General features: G+C 40.4%; 1 protein-coding gene across 6 annotated transcripts in view; it reads right to left on the bottom strand.

Moving 5' to 3' along the window:
* Positions 1 to 22,673, bottom strand: part of PDE1C (phosphodiesterase 1C) — a 573,123-nt gene that overhangs the window by 48,998 nt on the left and 501,452 nt on the right. For all 6 annotated transcript variants that reach the window (XM_072598889.1, XM_072598887.1, XM_072598888.1 and 3 more), the window contains 5 exons: positions 21,137 to 21,218; positions 17,462 to 17,582; positions 15,902 to 16,077; positions 13,217 to 13,450; positions 3,592 to 3,660 (listed from right to left, as the gene is read on the bottom strand). In XM_072598889.1, coding sequence (XP_072454990.1) covers positions 3,592 to 3,660; positions 13,217 to 13,450; positions 15,902 to 16,077; positions 17,462 to 17,582; positions 21,137 to 21,218 — 682 coding nt within the window. The remainder of the gene's footprint in view (positions 1 to 3,591; positions 3,661 to 13,216; positions 13,451 to 15,901; positions 16,078 to 17,461; positions 17,583 to 21,136; positions 21,219 to 22,673) is intronic.

Genomic DNA, 22,673 nt, shown 5'->3' with positions numbered 1-22,673 from the left:
CTCAGTTTAGTTCTTGTATTTACCTGGTGAATTACATGTTATTTCTCCTATTAGACTATGAGCTCCTTGAGATAGGAAATAATTACCTCCTTTGCATCCCCAAGCACTGCGCCTGGTGCCTGGAAATTAGTAAGGGCTTAATCCATGTTTGTGGATGGATTTGACTCTAGAGCTCTCCAAACGAGTGCTCTGGCTGTTACATGGACTTGAAGTTTCATCTCCTGCCTCCATGGCTTTGAGTAGTTAGCCCCCCCAGGCCCAGAATGCACCTGTTCTTCTTCATGTCTCTTAGAATCCTCATTTTCATTCAAGATTAAATTGCTTCAGATTTTACTGCTCTCTGTTTTCTCAAATTACATACGAGATACAGGTTGTTTCTAATTATCATCTTAATACCCTCAGTACTTAGCATAATGTTTGACACATAGTAGGCACTTAAATGCTAAGGCATCAAACTCATATTCATCACAGAGGTCCTCATATTTACAGCTTAAGGATTTCCATGATCCACAGAAAAGACTATCGATAATAGTGAAATTTCCCTCAGATTGTCTCTATTAAGTTCAAAAGAAAATGGAGCATCTGTTGAGTATTTCTCTTATTACAAAAATATAAGTCAAAGTAGATTAAGGATGGCAGTGGAGATGGGGGCCTAGGAAGATCCTTCAAATGACAGGGTGAGACTATTTTGAAATGGGATTATTCCAACTCCCAGGTCCTATGCATACATGAAGAGACAGGGAAGCCATGTTGATCTCAAAACTGCAAAATCATGGGCACCTGTCAGGCACAAAATACTCCTTTTTGGAGTTGGTGACATCACAATTCTGTAAACTTAGGTATTCATGCAAAGTATCAAAATCCATTCATTCATTCACTTAATATGAGTAGATAGGTGAACTAAGTTAGCATAGATAACCTTTCCCTCAATAGTAGGCATTTTCAGGAAAAGCTAACTGAAAATTGGTCCCAGTTCCCCACTCTTCTTGCCATTGTGGCCAGAGTTCAGAAAGGTATCCTAAGTACTAGGAAGAAATGACTTGCTTACTCCAGAATTGAGTTCTCGTGTGTAGACTGGATCTTTGTAAGAAAATTGTAACAAATGAAAAACATGAATGATTTCATTTAGCATATGCAGACAGTCAATGGAGCAATCTAGGTGCCTGAAATGTAAAGTTTTAAGTTTGTTTAAGGACATAGAGGGAAACTGTCTCCAAGTCATCTATATAATTTTCTAAATCAATTTTGCTGACATAAAAATAGTCTCATTGATTTATCTCATTCCTTGGTGAGTTTTAGAGAGACTCCCAACCAAGGAAAGATAAGGTCACTAGATCACTAGGTTAGGATGGAGACAGCATAAACATCAAACCTTGTGCCAAAGGTCACATCTAACCAAGTCTGCTGGAGGGCCCACAGTTCAGCCAATGTAGCTCACATATAAACAAGGGACAATGTCACACAAGTAATTGCAATGATCTCCCACAATTTAAGAGGAAACTGAGACTAACTGATGCCAAAAATCTTCAACCCAGAGATGGAAAGACTACTGACTCTGGAAACAGATGGGCTGTGCTTGAATCATGACTCTCCTTTTTACTAGCTGTGTGTCCTTTGGACTGGATGGCTTCTAAGGTCTGTCTAGCTCAATATCAATATTCCTATGATCCCACTATTTTCATTAAAGACCCATTCTCATGTCTCATCTTGGCCTGCCGGTGACCTTGGGTTCTGGAAGTCTATGTTACTGGATCACACATTCAAATATGTCTTATCAAACTGGAAAGGTTTCAACTATTGCTTGGGTGATTTCATTTCACAAGGACAAGACTAAGAATTTCAGAGAACCTTGCCACCAGAATGTTATACTTAAATATAATACTTCTAGGTACATGTTGGAAATCTAGAATGGTAAAAAGTTTTAAGATTATGATATATCAGATAAGGAAGATGAAAAAGAGAAGCATTAGGTGGCATACACGTTCCATCTTCATGTATTTTAAGTACTCTCATGAGAAAGAGATTTGCTCTGTTTGGTCCCAGATGGTAGATTAGGAGCAATGGATGGATAGTTTCAAAAAGATGAATTTCAGTTTGATGTAGGGAAAGAATTGCTAACAATTTTCCAAAAAGAGAATGGAAGTCTTCAATGAAAGTCTGGATGACTACTTTTGGAGAATGCTGAAAGGGGGATTCTTGTTAGAGTATAGATTGGACATGATGGGATCTGAGATTCCTTGCAGATCTCAGATCCTATGTTTCTCTAATACCATAATCCCATAAAACACAGACCTCAAGAATGGAGATTATTGGCTGTGTAGAACTCTCTTTGACCTTTATGTAACTCAACTCTTGGTGACAAAAATTCAAGGAAAGCACACTCATTTGAAAAGCAGTTCCATTCACATTAACAAGCAGATGCAGAACTGGAGATGGGTGTCACAGAAGTATTTTCTAACAAAACTGGTGAAATGGATTTCAAAATGGCCCTAAATGAAAAACTAAGAAAGGAATGCATTCATGTCATCATCATGAATTGGCTCTAAAAGCTAAAAGGGGCTAATCTCATCACAACAAGTTTCTCATGTCAGATTCATATTTCTTCTCCCTTGGCAACCATACTACTAACTAGGTTTTGTCCTTGAGAGTTCTTTCTAACGACAGGAGTTAAAGGAGTAATTCAGCATCTGTTAACTGTTCCTGAACCATAGGTACTATAAAAATATTAAATTAAATAGAGTAAAGCAGTCACTAGAAATCCTAATATTTTATGCTTTTATGTGATGCACAGACAGCTGTATCAGATGCAAATAAAAAATGAAATATATTTATTCAGTGAGACAGCATTAGAAGTTACCGTTCTTACCCTAGCCCCATATAAATTAGACTCAAGCAACTAATGTTGATTGTCAATTAATTTTCAAATTCAGGTATTTCAGGGAGTAATTTGACTTTTGGAGGTGAAAATCAATTTCCCATGAAAAATGTACAGGGAACAATATAATATTGATCTGAGAAGTGATGGTGCTGTGCTCCTGGCTGTATACAGGATGTTGGACTGCCCTTACAGATAGAAGTTTATGTTCTAAGTTCCTTGGGGCTCCCTGGTAATTCATCAGTGATGGCATTTTTGGGGAGGATTTTGTAGTAAAAGTGGGCATCACTGAACAAGTACCCTAACCACCCAGTGCAGAATATACATATGTATGTATATGAGTGTGTTTGTACACAGATACATGTATGCATATACACATTGTAGTACAGTGTATTATTGTACGATATATGGCATTATTACTACCTATCAATCAATCAGTGGGAACAATCATCCCCAATCTTAATTTCATTCCTAAAATTGCAAAGTGGCAAAAAAGAGGATTAATTTGGACCTTTGAGGGGGAGGTGACAATGATGGAAGTTTTAACTCATCATTTTTTTCTTAAAGAGGCCATAGCTTTATCAACCATTGGAAAGACTAACTTTTTACAAGGCTAGATATACAAATATATTACCTCTCCTTACTTCCAGTTTAACTACAGTTCTAACAAGTTTGGCCTCTTTTATGAGAAAGCATAATGTGAACTGGATTCTTACCGTCTGTTTTCTTGGAATCACTGCCAATGCTGGACTGGTCCTTCTTGTCTGCCTTGGTTTTCTCATCACCTGAAAGTGACAGAATCAGCGATGTAAACACGCTGCTAAGGAGGAAGGAGACAGAAATCACGCTAGGCCTATCAAGATTGGAGTGGGGAATGAGAACAGGCGGTTATACATTACAAATGAGGAACTGTGTGGGAGAAGGGACAGAATAGATGTCATCAAGGAAATAAATGGATGGAAAAGATAGGCCAGAGAAAGAACGAGAAAGAGGAGGAAGGGAGGGTGGGAGAGAGGGAGAAAGAAAACGAGAGAGGGAGAGGGACAGAGAGACAGAGAGAGGCAGCTCATTAGGGCTTCTTATATTTTTGCAATGAATAAATGAAATAGCATTTATTAAGCACCTCCTATGAGTCATCACTGTGCTAAGTACTGGGGGTGCAAAGCAATCAAGAAACTCAATCAATTGATGGACATCCCCTTGACTTCCAGTTTTTGGCAACTACATAGAGTGCTGCTATAAATATTTTTGTACATGTGGGACCCTTTCCCATTTTTATGATCTCTTGGGGATATAGTCCTAGTAGCGATATTGCTGGGTCAAAGGGTATGCACATTTTTGTAGCCCTTTGGGCATAGTTCCAAATTGCTCTCCAGAATGGTTGGATGCGCTCACAGCTGGCTGAATAAATTATGGTATATGAATGTAATGGAGTACTATTGTGCCATAAGAAATGATTAACAAGAAGACTTCAGAGAGGCCTGGAAGGACTTATATGACCTGATGCTGAGTGAAAGGAGCAGAACCAGGAGAACTTTATGCACAGCAACAACCACAGTGTGTGAGAGTTTTTTCTGGTAGACTTAGATTTTTGTAATAACACAAGAACTTCTGAAAAAAAAAAAAATCCCAATGGTGGACCTCAAGGCAAAAAGCCTTCCACACTCAGAGAGAGAAATATGGAAGTCACTCACATAATGTAGCAGATCATGTTTGTGTATGTGTATCTGTTTGTGTATCATGTTCTGATTTGTTATACGGATTCTTTCATTTATCTTAGTCTGACTACATAGCATGACGATAGTGAAAATATACTCAATAGGAAAGTATATGTAGAATCTATACAGAATTGTATGCAGTCGTGGGGAGGGAGGGAGGTAGTGGGGGGTGGGTGGGGAGGGATAAAATCGCAATTGTATGGCAGTGATTGTTAAACATTAAAAAAAATAAAAAAATTAATAAAAAAAAAAAAAGAAACTCAATCAAGTGACTCAAGAAGTTTATGTTCTAACAAGGGAAAACATCATTTGAAGGGGAATCAGAGTTGGAAAGGGATGAGGGGAGTTGTGAAGAATGGTGAGGTAGGTAGATAGGTTCCAGGAAAGTTAAAGTTAGAGAAACTGATAAAGAACCCAACATGTTGGTGCATCCTCTGAGGCACATTTGTGGAAAGGCACACACAAGGGCAGTAGAGGATGGGAGGGCCTGGGTAGATAGTGACACAGACAGAGCTATGCTGGAGCCAATTCAAATAGGCTCACATGAACGAAAAGTTAAATTTTTCAGTGTGAGCATCTACACCTTTAAAACTGGCAAACAACACAAATTGTGGCTTTGTTTATTGTTTTGCTGATTGTTTAGATTTAAGAAAGAAGTGAAAGCATTAGACAAAGGACTATGGAGTCTGAATACAAAATATACTATTGGTCACTCTTTTTTTTGTTACCTCTTTCCTGTGGTTTTTCCCTTTGGTTCTAATTTTTCTTTACAAAATCACTAATGTGGAAATATGTTTAATATGGTTGTATATGTATAGCCTTCTTGGGGAGGGGAGAGCAGAGGGAGGGGGAGAAAATTTAGAACTCAAAAATCTTATAGAAGTGAAGGCTGGAAACTAAAACCAAATAAATAAATAAAATTTTTAAAAAGAAAGAAGTAAAAGAAAATTTCTCTCTTAAAAAATGTAGAAAATATTAATGCAGATTAAATTTAAAAGTTTTTCATGCCATACATGTTCTTTTAGAGAGCAGGTTTTTAAACATTTACCAGCACACCACTGGCTGCACATCACTGGAAACTAGTCCCACACTGGACCTGAGTATCATTTCTGAGTCATGGGAAGTGAGTGGTTTGTCTGAGAATAAATAGCTTTTACCCCTTGATCTGTTGCCAGTGAGAATTTGAATGAATATCCAGACATGTTAATGAATAAAACTCATTGATTAGGCCCATGAAAATATTTCCTATTTTAACATAATTATACTTTTATCCTAATGTTTCAGATAAATCTAGTTCCTTTGGTCCAAATGTTTGAAGATGACTGCTCTTCTTCCACTGATCTCATAGACCTAGAATAGAGAGGGACCTTTGAGGTCATCTAATCTGACCTCTTCTTTTTTGACATGGGGAGGGCCTGAAGTACAGTGAGGTTAGCTGACTTCTCAAGGTCACTTAGTTCATACGTAGCAAGGCCAGGATTTGATGCCAAACCTTCTGAATGCAAAGGTAGCACTCAGATACAGCATCAGTAAGATCCTGCCCCCAGACTGATGATTTTAGAAGAGAAAGATTTCTTTCACAGACTTTAAAGGGCCACCCTCTATAAGAGAGCTACAAAGACGTTCTTAGATGTTGAATGTGTCAATAGCTGGTCACCTTCAGTCACAGAGGGGCTCCGCATGCATCCCAGCAACTGGTGGTAAACTAAGCTTCTAGTGTGCTACCCCAGTGATGATCTTTGAAATTCGAACCAGGAAAGGCTAAAATGGCCTCGCTGGAAGAGTGGCATATGACTTCCTGATGCAGGCAATCCTCAACATTCAAGCATTTAACTTTCATGACTGAAAGCATTCACACGATTTTATCAGCAAACTCATTATCGCTTTCACACTGGCAACTGCACACTGGTGGCTATGCACAGTAGAGAAAAATGAGAGACACAAAGAACGCAAGTTTATGGAGCAGCTGGTATCCTACTAGGTGCTTCACTGGTCTGGTTCACTTTACCACTGTGAAAAGCTCCCTGGATATTTGTTCTGCATATTTTCATCATTTGCCTTTAAAATTCAAGTTTTACCTTGTAGATATGCCCCCAAAGCATAGTGCAAGTCTAAGCCTAACTGTGCAAAGTAAGTGACGTGGCTTAGTGAGAAAATAAAGCTGCTAGATAAACTTCATGCCAGAACATCTGCAGCTGCTGTTGGCCATGAATTTGATGTAAGTGAATAAATGATTCACTGTTTATAATATAACACCTTCACACCAACATCTGACATAATGAAAGGGTAAGATTCAGGTTAAAAAATGTTTTTGTTTTAAGAATTTATTTGCTGAACAATATTTATAGATGTTCCTATAGATTTCATGTGTTATGAAAAGTGAATATTTTCTGAAATAATTATTTTATTGATATGTCAGCACAAAAGGTCACACAATGCTAGGGAATTGCTAGTGAGAAAAATGTTTTGCATGTTACCAATTTTATTTTGTATATTGCATTTTATGGTTATTTCATGGTTACCGTGTTAGGGAAAGTGTGCATTATCAGAGTTAACATTTTGTTATAAAGAATTGTAAGCAGAAAAGTATGTTTTCCACAATTTCTAGAGAAGCAGGAACCTCACCCCCAATTCCTCTAGGTTCAATGTCTCAACATTCATGTTTTTTACTTTTGTGCTGTTTTTTAGGAATATTACCCCTGTGAAAGTCGAGGATTGACTATGTTCATAGGACTGCAGATTTTCAACTGTCAGGGACATTAAAGGCCATCTAGTCAAGCACCTTCCTTTTATACATGGGAAGTTTGAAAAAAACAAAACAAAACAGCTGAAGTCCTTTGCCCATGGTAAGAAGCAGCAGAGCCAGGATTTGAACCAAGATCCTCTGACTCTAAATTCGGTTCCCACTCTTCCCATACACCCCCAATCTTCTTAGATAAAATATATTAAATCATTTCCCTCAGCTGTACATGCGGAGGAAAAACCATGTGAACTATAACTGAGTGAACATAAAGATCTGAAATAGTCTTTTCATATAGTCATAAATCATTTTAATTACACCACCAGGCATGATGATGCCAAGCCAACAATGGCTACATTAGCCATTTCTCTATGTTGATTTATTTTCCCCATCTCTCTTTCAATGCATACATTCTTTTTAGGGAAATGACAGCCTGTGGCAAATGTCTATAATGAAAGATGTGAAAGACCTTGGCCTTTTAGTACACACGTCATGGTCTCATTTTTGCTAGGTATGGATGGCATCCCTTCAAATGGGATGAAAAGGGATCACAGACTTAGAATTGGAACAGGACCTGAGAAGTCTTCTGTTTCAACTCTTCCCCTAACTCTCCCCTTATTTTTTTCTTTTCCTGAGGCCCAGAGAAAGGAAGTGACTTACCCAAGATGGCACAGGCAAGTTGACAGAGGTAGGATTCAAAGCTGTGCCCTTTAGCTCTTTATTCAATCCTTCTTTCACTTCCCTACTGCAGGGGACAGGCCCAGAAGCAGATCTTTGCTTCTGCCAAAGGACAGAAGTTTTCCTCTCTGCCTTTTCCTTACTAAACAAAGGAGAAAGAAACAGAAAGGATCCATGCCAACTAATACCCACCAAAGCCGCCATGTCCCCCAGATGTAGGTGGAATGACTCTCATGAGCAGAGGGCATTCTCCCTAATGCCAGTAGGACCAACCCCATATACTCCAAGAAGAATCTAAGAAAAGTGGATGGAAATTTTCTGGATTTAATTCAAATTCTCTGATTTAAATCTCAAGTTGAGTTGAAACTGGAGAACCAGGATGAAGAGGGAAAACTCAGGAATGTAACATTCAGTGTGGGAGTTAGGAAAGACAGACTCGAGATCATAGATTTCAAGTTACAGAGGACCTGGAAGATCATCCAACCCAACCCCCTCATGTCAAAGATGAGGAAATCAGGACCCAGAGAAGCAGAGGCATTCGCCTAAGGTCACACAGCTAATAAGCAACAAATCTATATACCCTAATGCCAAATCCAGCTCTCCTCCAAACTGCTTCTCCTCCTTAACTAAAGTTGTGCCAAAGAAATCAGCAATGTGGCATCTCAGATGACCTTTGGCTCTCTCTGCATGCCAATGTAAAGAATATTTGTCACGTCCACAACAATTCCAAAGAACTATGCTGAAAAAATGCTATCCCTCTCCAGAAAGACAGCTGAGGAAGACATGGAAACAGATTTTCTTTCATTGTTTTTGTTTTTCTTGCTTTCCCCCCATTTTGCAGTGTAGCTAATGTGGAAATATGTTTTACATGACTTCATATATATATAATGGGTGTTTTCATTCCTTGCCTTCTCAGTGGGGAGGGGAGGGGCAAGAGGGAGAGAAAGAATTCAGAATTGAAAATAATTTTTTTCAAATAAAATTTTTCAAATAAAGTTTAAAAAACATAATGAATATTTTTCATGAAGTTAACAACCATTTCATCACCAAGTTATGTTCACAATATAAACTTTTCCCAGAAGAAAGTAAGAATTGTATTAACTTGAGCTTTTGATCTAAAATATTCTTAGGGGAAATATCATATCTTTAAGACAGCAAGGAAACCTATGACATGGCTGTCATTAGCAGAAGTATAAGGGGGATCCTGGATTATGAAATGGAAAGGACCTGTGAGGCCAAATTCAGACAAACTTTATATAGAGGGAGAAATAGAAGGCCTAAATGGGCATATGGCTTGCCCAGGGTCAGCCTCTATCTCTCCCTCTTTAGTGGGGCTTCTCCTCTGCCTAAATACAAATTCAGGACATCTCTCACCTAAAACAAAACAACCAACACAAAAACTCTCCCTTGCCCTTTGGGGTTGGGGCTATGTTCTGCAAACAAGAAAGCCACCTCATCCTCTGAGTTAGGAAGGAGAGAAGACAGAGAAGCTGTGAAGGTTGGTAGCTGGAAAACGAGGGAGTCAGTCACATGGTGGGCCTAGAGCAGGGACGATCATCACTGGGGACTATACTCTTTAGCCAACTTGGGGTGGATTCTTGTACCAACTTGGGCACTTCTTGGGGAGATGGCAAGGGCAAGTAAATAGCTGTTTTTTCCAATGCTTTCCAATCAGAATCTATTTTTAAAATATGAAAGACAAAAATGATCATAAAATTCACCGAAAACCTTGACAGTGTTTGGAGGGAAGTCCTCACCTGACATTACTACTACTTTCTTGGATGTGGAAATTCTCCAAACAGTTGGACACTCAGTCTCAAGGCGAGTGGAGCACATAACACTCAGTAAGAACAGTGCAAGTCATAGAGTTAAGCATGACCACCAACCCCAAACTAGCCAGTGCTAGAAAAGCCATGTGCCAGGACAGAGTCAGTGTGGGACGTGGACAGAGAGTCAGAGGCTGTCTGCTACTCCTACTGTGTGACCTTGGGAAGGTCACAACCTCTCTGGGCTTCAGTCTCCTCACCTGTTCAATGACAGGGTTGGACTGTATGGCCTCCAAGGCCTCTTCCAGCTCTGTCTCTATGACTATATAACCAAAAAGTTTGGAACAGATTTCTCTTCCTTTGCTAAGAAGAGCTGTTTTGGTTTCAGCAAAGTCTGAAGAACATAGCATCTTCTGAATGTGGCTGTCTCCTTGCCTCTGGACCGTACAAAATTGATTCACAAAGTCCTTTCCTAGCTTCTAAAAGACTAAGCAACAATCATATTTTCCTAGCAGTTTGGTTGTTGCTGTTAATAGCTTGATAATGTGAAGGTCACTGTATTTGGATAGTTTGCAAGAGTCATAAACACAACTTGCTTTTCTAAAAAGCAAAAATAAGATATTGATCAGGAAAGAAAACTTACCATTTCATTCATTTATTCATTCATTTGTAAATATCTAATACCATGAGACACTATTATGCATACTGATAGGGTGGCCGAGAGGGAGGAAAAGAGACATTCAAAGATGAATTAAAATCACAGAATTTCAGGCTTGGAATGGACTTGAGTGGTTACCATGCCCAGTCCACACCTGAAAATGAATCCTCCCTCCAACATATCCAATAAGTTTCATGCCAGCCTGGGCTCAAATGCCTTCTCTGAAGAGAAGCCCAGTATTCCAGCCTGGCAGCCCATTACACTTCCAGTAGCTCTCCAATGTGTGGGTGATTGTTTCTATCCCCTGATTATAACCTGCTTGGCCAAGTTCTTCTCTTCTCTTACTTTGCCTGGTCCTGCTCTTTGTGCTGGTCAATGGGGATATACAGTATAGACTTCTAATGCCAGAGGCAGTTCAACTATATACTGTTTATCCATTTCAAGTCTTCAGGATAAAAATGGATCAAAGGAACATGAAGAAAGATTAAAACCAGCCATCAAGCCAAAATTTCCCTCCTTGAAACTTTGACAAAGCTTCTAGTTATGTTTGTGCCCTATGGCTCCCCTTTGCCCATTTTACTCTTCAGCCAAACTGGTCTCCTTGCTATGCTGCAAACTCAGCACCCCATTTCCCATCTCTGGGCCTATGTGCAAGTTATATCATTTTCCAGGAATGCCTTCCCTTCTCAGCTCTTCAGATGCTTGTCTTTCTTCAAGGCCAATTTCAAGCACCACTTCCTAGGGAAGGTTCCCCCAATCCTACCAGTTGTTCCTGCTTGTTCTCCCTAATTTATGCTACACATGCTTATCTGATTGTGTGACTCTGGATAAGTCACTCAGACAGTCAGTCAGCAAGTATTTATTAAATACTTGCTACATGCCCACACTATACTAAATGCTAGGGATACAAAGAAAGGCCAAAGGTGGTCCCTGCTCTCAAGGAATTGTGGGTCTAGAGCTAGAAAAAAAAAAACATCAAAATTCATCTGGAAGAGCAAAAGGAAGAACAAGGGAATTAATGGAAAGAAATGCTAGGGAAGGTATCCTCACTCTACCAGATCTTAAATTGTATTATAAAGCAGCAATCATCAAAACCACTTGGTACTGGCTAAGAAATAGAGGGGTAGATCCGTAGAACAGGTTAGGTACACAAGACATAGTAGTCAATGATTATAGCAATCTACAGTTCGATAAACCCAAGGACCCCAGCTTCTGAGTTAAGAACTCATTGTTTGACAAAAACTGCTGGGAAAACTGGAAAATAGTGTAGCACAAACTGGGCATAGACTAATGTCTGACAACCACATACCAGAATAAAGTCCAAATGGGTACATGTTCTAGGTATAAAGGTTGATACCACAAACAAATTAGGGGAGCAAGCAATAGTTTGTCAGATTTATGGAGAATGGAGGAATGTTTGACCAAACAAGAGATAGAGAATATTATGAAATGCAAAATGGATAATTTTGATTACATTAAATTGAAAAGTTTTTGTACAAAGTCAGTGCAACCAAGATTAGGACGGAAACAGAAAGCTGGGAAAGAATTTTTGTAACTAGTGTCTCTGATAAAGGCCTCATTTCTAAACTATATAGAGTACTGAGTCAAATTTACAAAAATAGAAGTCATTCACTAATTGAAAGATGGTCAAAGGATATGAACCGGCAATTTTCAGAGGAAGAAATTAAAGATATCTATAGTCAGATGAAAAAATGCTCTAAATCACCATTGATTAGAGAGATGCAAATCAAAACAACTCTGAGACACTACATCAAACCTATCAGAATGGCTAACATGACAAAACAGGAAAATGATACATGTTGAAGAAGATGTGGGAGAGTTGCAACACTGATTCATTGGTGGTGGAGCTGTGAGCTCCACCATTCTGGAGAGCAATTTGGAACTATACCCAAAGGGCTACAAAAATGTGCATACCCTTTGACCCAGCAACATCACTTCTAGGACTGTATCCCAAAGAGATCATAAAAATGGGAAAGGGTCCCACATGTACAAAAATATTTATAGCAGCTGTTTTTGTGGTGGTCAAAAACTGGAAATCGAGGGGATGCCCATCAATTGGGGAATGGTTGAACAAGTTGTGGTATATGAAAGTAATGGAAAACTATTTTTCTATAAGGAATGACAAGCAGGTGGACTTCAGAAAAACCTGGCAAAACTTATACGAACTGATGCTGAGTGAAGTGAGCAGAACCAGGAGAATATCATACACAGTAATAGCCACAGTGTGTGATGATGGATTTTGATGGACTTAGTCTGAGAAATGCAAGGACTTAAAACATTTCCAAAAGACTCATGAGGCAAAATGCCATCCACATCCAGAGAAAGAACTATGTAGTTGGAACACACAATAAAGCAGACTGTTTTCTCTTTTGTTATGTTATGTTTTGTTTTTCTCATGGTTTCTTCCATTCGCTATAATTCTTTTATGCAATATGACTAATATGAAAATGTGCTTAATGGGAATGTATATTGAGATCCTATATCAGCTTGCAAGCAGTCTTGAGGAGGGAGAGGGGAAAAGTTTAAAACTTATGGAAGTAAATGTTGAAAGCCAAAAACAAATAAATTAATAAATTTATGGGGGGGAAAGAAACTGTTATTGACATCTATTATATTAGCATCACCTCTGCTTCCCAATGCACCCCTCCTCCTCCCTCAGGTATATCAATCTCAATAAAAATATGGGTTTTTCCATTGAGAAAGCAGTTTTCAGAGCCTCAGAGAGGAAACCAACAATGCCAAATGAATTTTCGTTCTCACCCGCATGAGCCTGCTTATTGTCTCCGGATTTATCTGCTTTGGAAGGATGTTTCCCATGAGGGTTTTCACTCTTGTTGGCTCGCCCTCCATTCCCTTGATTCTTCCCTTCAGACTTTTTCTTCTCAGACTTGCTTGCTGCACTTTCTTCAACCTGCCTTTTGGCTTCCATTTGCTTTTTCTTCTCCTCGGCCTCCTGCTTGGCTTTCTCCTCAGCTTCCCTCTTGGCTTTCTCTTCTGTTCCACCAGCCAATTACAAGAAGAGCATGATAGAGAGGATAAACAAAAGTTTTTGTCATCAAGAACCCTGCCAGTCACAACACTCAGTAACTTTTGATAATCAATGAAGTCCATTAGAAATGCAAACATGGAAAAGCACTCAAGGTGGACATTAGGGGATCTGGACCTTGTCTCATCCAGGTGTTTGCAAGGCACACTGGGCTTCCCCAAAGCCCTAGAAGTGAGTACTCCAGGAAGTGACTGTCTCACAGAATCAGAGTACTACAGTGGGAAGAACGGTATATTTAGAGTCAAAGGATCTGAGTTCAAATCCTATTTCAAATTGCTATGCGAGCAGAATGGATGATGGATTAGATTTGAAACCTGGCTTTAAATGCAAACTCAGATACTTACTACTTTTGTAGTAAGTCATTGAAGTTCTCTGCCTCAGAACCAAGCTTTACAAATAAAAAGGATAGATTTGATGGGCCCCATGCTCCCATCTAGAGGTAAATCTATAATCCTATGATCTGTGTGACTTTGGCCAAGTCACTCTTCTCCTCCGGACTTCAGTCTCTTCATCTTTAAGATGGGAGCTTTGGACATGCTAGTTTCTGAGGTTCCTTCCAGCTCTACAGCTGTGCTGCAGTCCCTTGATTCTATCAGTCTCAGAGGCAGAAGGAACCTCTTCATTCACCAAATGCAAACAACTGAAAGGGAGTCTTCTCTTGAAATACCTTTGATAATACTCTGAACAAGTAACTATTCAGTCTCTACCTGAAGATCTCTAATGAGGGAGCCCACTACTTGCAGAGATAGATAGTTCCCTCTTTTGTGGTGCTATAGACAGAGTACTGGGCCTGAGTCAGGAAGACCAGATCTGGTTCAGATTCCACCTCAGACACTAAGCCACATGACCCTAGGCAATGCCAGTGGCTACTAGACCACTGGTAAAATCTGAGAGAATGTCTACTAGTTGAAAAATCTGTCCTCAATTTCATTGTCATTCAAGCTAATTTTATAGCCACACAATTTCATGAGATAATGTGGGGCAGTGTATAGGGAACTGGTCTTAAAGCTAGGAAGACCTGAGTTGGAGTCCTGCCTCTGATACATCCTGCCTATGTAACCCTGGGCAAGTCATTCACCCTTATTCCTCAGTACTCCAAGAAATCTAAAACTCTGTGAGTTTCAGAGAAGGTGCTAACCTGTACTAGTAGGAGTTCACTACCCATGAATGACACCATATGTCCTGACCCTGGCCCTTCAGTTTCTATAATCCTGAGAAACATTGCAAGCACATAAGAAAACTCTTCCAACAGCTAAATTGGTGGTGAATCTAAGCTCCAAAAAAAATGCTTTTCATAGTCTGTGCCTTCCAAAGACCTATATGATATATATAACCTCCAGAGCTAGAATCTTGACTCTCTCATACAATGAATTATTCATCCCTCCCAGTTTGGGGTCATCTGCATATCTGACAGGCATTCTATGTCATTATCTGTATCACCGATATAAATAAAAATATTAAACAGCACAGAGTCAAACACAGATCCCTGGGGCACTCCACTAGAGACCTCCCCTCAGCCTGACATCAAGGTAAGGACCATTGTCTGGCTCAGACTATCCAATCAATTCCTAATCCTCTAGCAGGCTGGGAATGTTTCCCTGACTCTATTATGAACTCAGTGCAGGGTCTTAAGGTTACAAAAGAAAAGATCCTAAGACCACTACGCATTCAGCCTTGGTGATGACATATATCAGCTATGTTTCCTCCCATAAGACAAGAATACAACTTGTCGCATCAGTTAAAAAATATGCAAAGAGAAAGAGTGGACCTTGCTAACAGAGAATGGCTCAACAAACTAGGGTACATGAGTGTAATGGAATTTGACTGTGGTGTGTGTGATGTGTGTGATGGGTACAGAGAAAGACAGGAAGGCAATGAAACTGATGCAAAGTGAAGTAAGCAGCAGCAGGAAAATAACATACTAGCTGATTGTAACAAAGTAAATAGGAATGATAATAATGAACAAGCAAGTAAAACGAAATGCTGTGAAAATATAATGGTCAAACTTGGTTCCAAAGACGACATATAAGGCTGGGGAATGAAAGCAGAGTAGAAAGCATCAAAAGACCAAACTGGAGAAGAGATACAGAATTAAGCAATGGTGTGGGGAATGGGGAAAGTGGGGTGAGAGAGGAAGCCTCTCCCAGCTTTTTTTTCAGTGTGAAACATTGCATGCAACATCAAACTTTTTAAATATATTAGTTAGATTTGCTTTTCTCTTCTTTTAAAATTTTTATTCTAAAGAATGACTCTGGGAGAGAAGGAGATGCATAGGAAAACATAAGTGGCATAAAACCAGAAGAAATCAGTAAATTTTTTTGAAGAAGGGGTCATGTTTGGTTGGGGTTGAGATTGTCTTGGGGGCATTGTGCTCAGAATCTTCCAATGAAATCAGTTACCTTTTGGAATTTTGGCCCTCCATCTCTCCCGGTTAATGTGCACCACCTCCGTCCAAGTGGCTTTGAAACTTTTATAATCCACAGTGAGGACGGAATTGTTGATCGAGGCACTTCCCTCAGACCCAGTGCTCCGGACACTTAATCGCTTTGCATCTGACGGGCTGATGCTATTCAAGCTATGGATGAGATAACACACGAACAGCAAGTTAATATTATAAGTGTCTGCAGCTAAGCCATTCCAGATGGTCTCACTATATCCAAGAGTTATCCCCTTAGGGAAGCATAGCTTTTACACTAGCGTGGGAGTACACAATGTCTTAGAATAGGGTCATTTGATTTTCCACAACAAAATTCAGAAAGTTGGATACATATTCTGAAGCTTGAAAATGAGAAATTGTCTAATACAAAGAAAATTCCACTCCCTCCTCTGCGCCAGAAGTCTCATTCTGCATCTTTTCTCCAGCTTAGACTTCTGAAGCTCTCCATTTCCCTTACCTCTTCTAGTCTATATCTTTTCTGTTGTAATTTCCGATTTGGAATGAACTGGACTGATGTTTGCACCAAAGTTCTCCACTCAGCTCTGTAATCTCACCACCCTCATGGGGGCAAATACTTCCCATTCATAACATCTAGCTGATGACATGAAGCAGCTATTCATCCTTATCTTCTCCCAGCTCCACCCTAGCTCCCTAGGACTCAGAATTTCCCCTCACTCTGACCCATCTGGACTCCATGGTGGACCTGGGCAATCTGTATCTCATTATCTTTGGAGCTTGCAGGCAGGGAGGTGTTGGCCTTGGAGGTAAGGGGCCATTCCTGATACAACATTCCTTCCTTTTCCCATCTTTTTTTTTAACTGAAAATGACGTGCCTGCTTAAGGGATGGAAATCCAATATTATGGATACAAACATTTTAGAAACATCTTTTTGTTAAAGTAATGTTCATTATGTAGGTCATCCATAGATATATGTGATGATATGATGAAACCCACTAAATGACAAATGAGGCCGATTAATGGAATGGAAATATGATATAAACTCATTACTTGCAGCAAGTATACAGGAAATAGTGGTGGACAGAAGCAGGCTTCTCCTTTCAGAAAACTGTAATTGGCTCACCTGCTTCTGAGAAGGTGAAGGGTATCATCCCCTCCAACATTCCCTTGTGCCTGCCTTTCCTACCTTCCTCTCCTAATTCTTCCTCTTCTTTTTCTTCAACCCTCCTCTTCTCCTTTCTCTCCTCTATGACTAAAGCCCAAATAGACGGAAGCAGAAAGAGAAGAGCTGGTGTAGTATGGAGGATGTAATGAAGGGTCTCTCATTTCCCTACCTCTCTTACCCTCTTCCATTCCCTTATAATGCTGGGATGGGAGATGGATATTACAACTTTGCCTGTTTTAAGAAAAAAATGAAACAACAAATGCAGACGTTCCTTCCCCCTTACCCCCAGGCATTTGTAGAAATCAAATTGTGGGCATTTATCCATGGTAGGAAATGAATCCCCAGCTTTAGCTGTAAGTCAATGTCCCCACCCAGAGCCTCACAAGGTCCATCACTGACCTTGAGCGCCTGTGCCCTGTCCCACCAGCTTGGGAGGGTTCATCAATAAGTGGAGATACAATCTTTTCAGTCATGTCGGTCAACACAGTGAAGGTGGGCTCCACAATAAAATCAATGAAACCTGAAGAGAAAGCAGGGTGTCCACAGGTTTACTGAGGGTCTTAGCATACTCTTTAAAGCACATGAGGAACTTCCCCTTCTTTGGAACCCAAGAACTCTAAGACCTCAGAAAGTGTACACCAATGAGCCATATTAAAATTGTTACCGTTATTACTACTATCAGCACCGTTATGCTGGAGGTTAATTGTCACAGAAGATACCATCAAATTAGTTTTAAATACAGATTCAGTTAGGAGCAAGGAGTAGAGGGTGGTGGTCAGACTTCAGAAAGAGATACTATAGCAATAAATGTCATGGAAAGATTGCAAGAGTCAGCAGTCTTGAGTTCAAATACTTCATCTGGAGTCTTCTCCAACCTAAATGTCCCAGCTGCTTCAAATATCTTACTACATCCAACCTTATGGTGTAGCCTACTGTCAAGAGCCTTAGGGTAATGAATGGCAATTCAATGTCTTAGCTATTCCATACAGCATTGTGTCATTGGAAATTTCAGTAAAGATGCTGCCTAGCCTTTACCCACTTCAGATAAATAGTCAGTTTTGATGTCATTGAGTATTCACATCTGATCTTAAACAAATCTTCTTAGAAAAAAAAAGTATTAATGATGTTGATGCCTGGGACTGATTAGAAGTCTAAATGACAATGGGCTTTTTCCCACCTCTAATCTTGAAATTTATACATCAATGGATCCATGATCTTGACTTACTTCCTCCAACAGGACCCATCCATATCATCTTACCCAGTAAGATTTTGCCCATAAACCCTCTAACCCAAAGCCAATGAGGTCTTCTTGTAGGCCACTTCATGTGTGGAGGGTAAAAGTATAAAACATCAGTGCTTCATGTCACATGGTCACCATTTCCCAATTTTATATTTCTTAGACATGTTTCATGTGACTTCTTGCATATGAGTCATCATTGTTAAAATAATGCAGCTTACTATTACCCACAATTATCTTTTAATTGTCCTTTGGGTCACTAATAATTTTGACTAATTGGAGACTATGAATTGATTTTTTTTGCACCCAAGTGATCCTACTGGTTTTAATCATATTAGATTTTTTCTAATTCTTTTAGCTTGTCCAGTGTCCATCATCCAGTGTCTTAGCTTTCCCACCCAACTTTGCATCATCTGCAAACTTAATGAGTGTGCCATCGATGCCCAGACAAAGATGTTGAACAGCAGAGGACAAGACATACAGATCCCCGGGGTAACTCTACTGGAGCTTCTTGCTATGTTGATATCAAACAGTTAATAACTACTCTTTGAGTCCAGCCATTCAACCAGTCCCAGATCCATATTATTGCATTACTATTTCATCCATAGCTCCCCATGGTCCTGACAAAAATAACATGAGACATTTTATCAAAAGTTTTGATAAAATTTTGTTCAGTGGTCCTTAATCATTTTTGTGTCATGTACCCTTTTGGTAAAGACTATGGACTCCTTGGGATACACAAATAAATAAAAGCATAAAATAAAATACATAGGATAATAAAGGAAACATTAGAGAGAAATACAGTTATTATATACACATGTGTATAACAAAGTTCATGAACCCCAAACTAAGAATGACTGAACTAATTAAACTATAACCATAGCATTCCCTTCATCTACTGGAGACATAGCTATATGATATCACCAGGAGAATGCTAGAGTTAAAACTCTAAAACATTGTGTGTGAGAGCACACCTGACCCAATACAGTCCAATCTGCTCTTTCTTACAATCTTACCATCACAGGCCCAGCTCATATACATCCCCCCTCATATACACCCCCATTCCATGCCATCTTTCCCACCATAGTTTCACCATTTCTGTCTTGATCAGCTTTTCTCATGAAGTCACAGAAGGTTCAAAGGATAGGCTGAGTGATAGCTGGAGGATATGGCAAAAGCATTTATAGAATTTCTCTGCTTCTTCATCTCTAAAGTCAATCTTGGCATGGGAGATGCTAATATCATAGTGCTCTCTCCTTAGGGTAGATGCAAGAGCAAAAAATGTCCCATGCAGTGAGGTTTCCTATAGACTTTGGGTAGATGATGCATCGATGGCTGCATTTCATGGTTTCATTCACCCATGTCATATTCATTTCAGTCATCCAAAGTAGGTGGCATTGGCCAAAATGTTTTATTACCTGATGGCTGAGCTCCAATGATGAACCTCTCCCTGATTAGCCAAACTAGTGATCAGGGAGCAGACATAAACATTTATTAGCACAGAGGATAAAGTACTGGACTAAGATCTAGGTTTGAATGTCATCTCAGTTGCTTACTAGCTATGTGACCACAGGCAAGTTACTTAACATCTGATTGCCTTAGTTTGCTCATCTGCAAAATCAGTCAACTAATAAGTATTTCTCATGTTTCTATAGAGATCAAAACTCATTGGCAAGGTGGGAGCATATAAATGGCACAAGTATCAGGTGGATGCAGTCATGTCCACATGAACAGAGAGTTCTGACCATCAAGGCATCAGCCCTTGGGCCTGGGTCTGGATGTTTAGCTACCTTGCCAAAAGAGCTCTGGCAAGCCATTTCCCTTCTCTGGCTTTCAGTGTTCTTGTAATAGGAATATGTATCATTTGTAAAGTTCTTTAATTCATTATCTCATTTGATTCTCATAACAATGCTGTGAGGCTGGTACAGCCATTGTCCCCATTTTACATATGAGAAAACTGATGACTTGCCCAAGTGACACAGCTAATAAGTGTCTGAGGATGGAATTTCTGACCTAGAAAGCCTCTATGGTCCCTTCCTGTTGGGATTGGAAGTTCAAATCCGTGTGGACGGTCTTGGGCGGGTAAAAGTGGGACTTCTAAATCTTAGAGTCTTACGAGGCCCTCCATGAACAGCGGGGATTCGAGAAGGTCAGACTGAGCTAGCTCGGCTAGCTCGGGTATTTCCGCCTCTCCCCGGGAGATACGTGATGGGTGGAGTCTCCCTGCCCTCGAGGTCGTCCCGGATCTGGGCACACTATTGTTATCTAACAGCACGGTATTTAGATGCAAACTATGCGGCTGAAGGTTAAGTAGGATTGAGGAAGCCTGAAAGCTCTCTTAGCACATGAGGAGCCAAGAGGACAGTAGGCTCCGCTTCTTTTCTTTCCTCTCTCCCCTCCCCCTCTCTCCCCACTTGTACTTCTACTTCCAATCCCTTAAGATCTTAGCCTCCTTAGGAAATCTCCCCCTCTTCCTCCTAAGGAAGACCCCCCTGCACTTGTAACTGAGACCCTGAAATAAAGCTCAACCCTTGTTCGACTCTGGAACATCCTTTCTCTCATATGAGCATCTGGTTTTGGCCAACCGAAGACCTCGGAGGTGAGGTAAGAAGACTCGGGTAGCCCACACAGGCCTCTAGGCCTGGCACCTTCCAGTTCTGACATTGAATGATTCTGTGTGAAATCGGTCAACTCAGAAACAACCTAGCCATGGCAAAGCAACATTCTCCTTCCTCGTCCACATTTTACCTTTTCTGTAAATGGACCTTGAGTGAAAGGATGCACTTCTGTGTGCTGATAGGGTATAGATTTCAAGGGACAGGTTGGATGATACCCACCTACTTGAGACTGAGCCACCATGGTCGACTTGCGGTCACACAGAGGTGAAAAAGGAAGGCCAAGCTCAGCTTCCCTGTCACCCTGGAGAAAGAGAAGGGCACAGCATATTAGGAGGAGGCAGACCTGGCCAACCACTGATTCTCACCAGCTACCACATGGGGACATTGGACTCGACTTTCATTATTTCAGTTACATAATGTAATAGAGTTTTCTATTTCTTGCTAATGTACATAAAAAGAATCAAGAGTTCAGGACCCCTCATGGCTTAAACATGCCATCCAGGGACAGGGATGTTGTTACAATGCAAGAGCCTCACTTGTCTTACAGTGATTGCACCTCCAATGTAAGCCACAGATTAGCTATGAATTTTTCAGGGACCTGCCTACTTTGGACAGCTCAGAAGCACTGCATGGCCCTGTGGGCTAGGGACCATTACCCCAAGTCAGAAATACTGAGTTCTCACCATCTTCCTTCAGGTTCTGCTGGACCCCTAGGTCATCACGTGAAAATTTCTCTGACCTTCTTAGGAAATTTCACCTGATGCCACAGGCTAACTTGTTTTGGATGTCAGCTGTCCCCCAATTTGGGGGTTTGGTGCTACCCTAATATCCTTTCCATGTCACTCTCACTTCCCATTCTGGGCTCCCAGTAATTATGAAGTGATCACTATGTGTCACTATGCTAAGCCCTGGTAATACAAGGAAAGGCAAAAACATTCTCCCTGACTTCAAAGAGCTCACATTGTAATGGGAGAGTCAACATGCAAAGAGCTAGCAATCCATCACATAAATGTCATCTCAGAGGGGAGACCTTAGCAGCTGGAAGAGACCGAGAAAGGCCTCCTGGAGGATCTCTGGGCAACTACACATGGCCCTCCTTTACCTGTGGCTTTTAGTCATGACTGGCTAGCTGAATTCTTCTGCAAAGCCCCCTTTAAGTCCCAGCAGTGGACAATCTCCCTGTGCAACCTCAGAAGGCTAAAGGAGGGAGAGGCTCAAAGAACAATGAGGAATGAGCCAAGGTTCCTGCCCTGGGAAGGATCTCATTGTCTCCCAGGAGAGACAGAGAACAGGCACCAGAGAGTTAGATATGATAAGAACGGGGGAGAAGCAAACTGTGCACATATCCATATTTACATACACTTTTCTTGTTCTTTATACATTGAAATGTTTGTGTGTGTGCGTTGTGTGTGGTGTATGTGTGTGGGTTGTGTGTGTGTTGAATATTGTTAAGGCAGGTAGGGCCTGGAGTCAGGAAATGAGTTCAAATCCAATCTCAGATACTACTAGCTGGGACAAGTCAATTAACTTTGTCCTTCCTCAGTTTCATCATCTGTACAATGAGAGATAATAGTATCTACACATCACGGCTCTTGTGAGAACCAAATGAAATAAGATTTGAAAAATCTTTGCTGGCTTTTATTATTAAGTTCATAACAAAAGAAAGTTTTAAGGATGGTAGTGTGTGTGAGAGGGGGGAGGGAGGGGGGAGAGGGAGTGGGAGGGAAGGGAGGAGGGGAGAGGGGGGAGAGAGAAA

This window comes from Notamacropus eugenii, chromosome 3 (genome assembly GCF_028372415.1).
Source record: "Notamacropus eugenii isolate mMacEug1 chromosome 3, mMacEug1.pri_v2, whole genome shotgun sequence".
NCBI lineage: Eukaryota > Metazoa > Chordata > Mammalia > Diprotodontia > Macropodidae > Notamacropus > Notamacropus eugenii.
The sequence above is the reverse complement of the archived record's forward strand: the minus strand, read 5'-3'. Positions and strand labels throughout refer to the sequence as shown.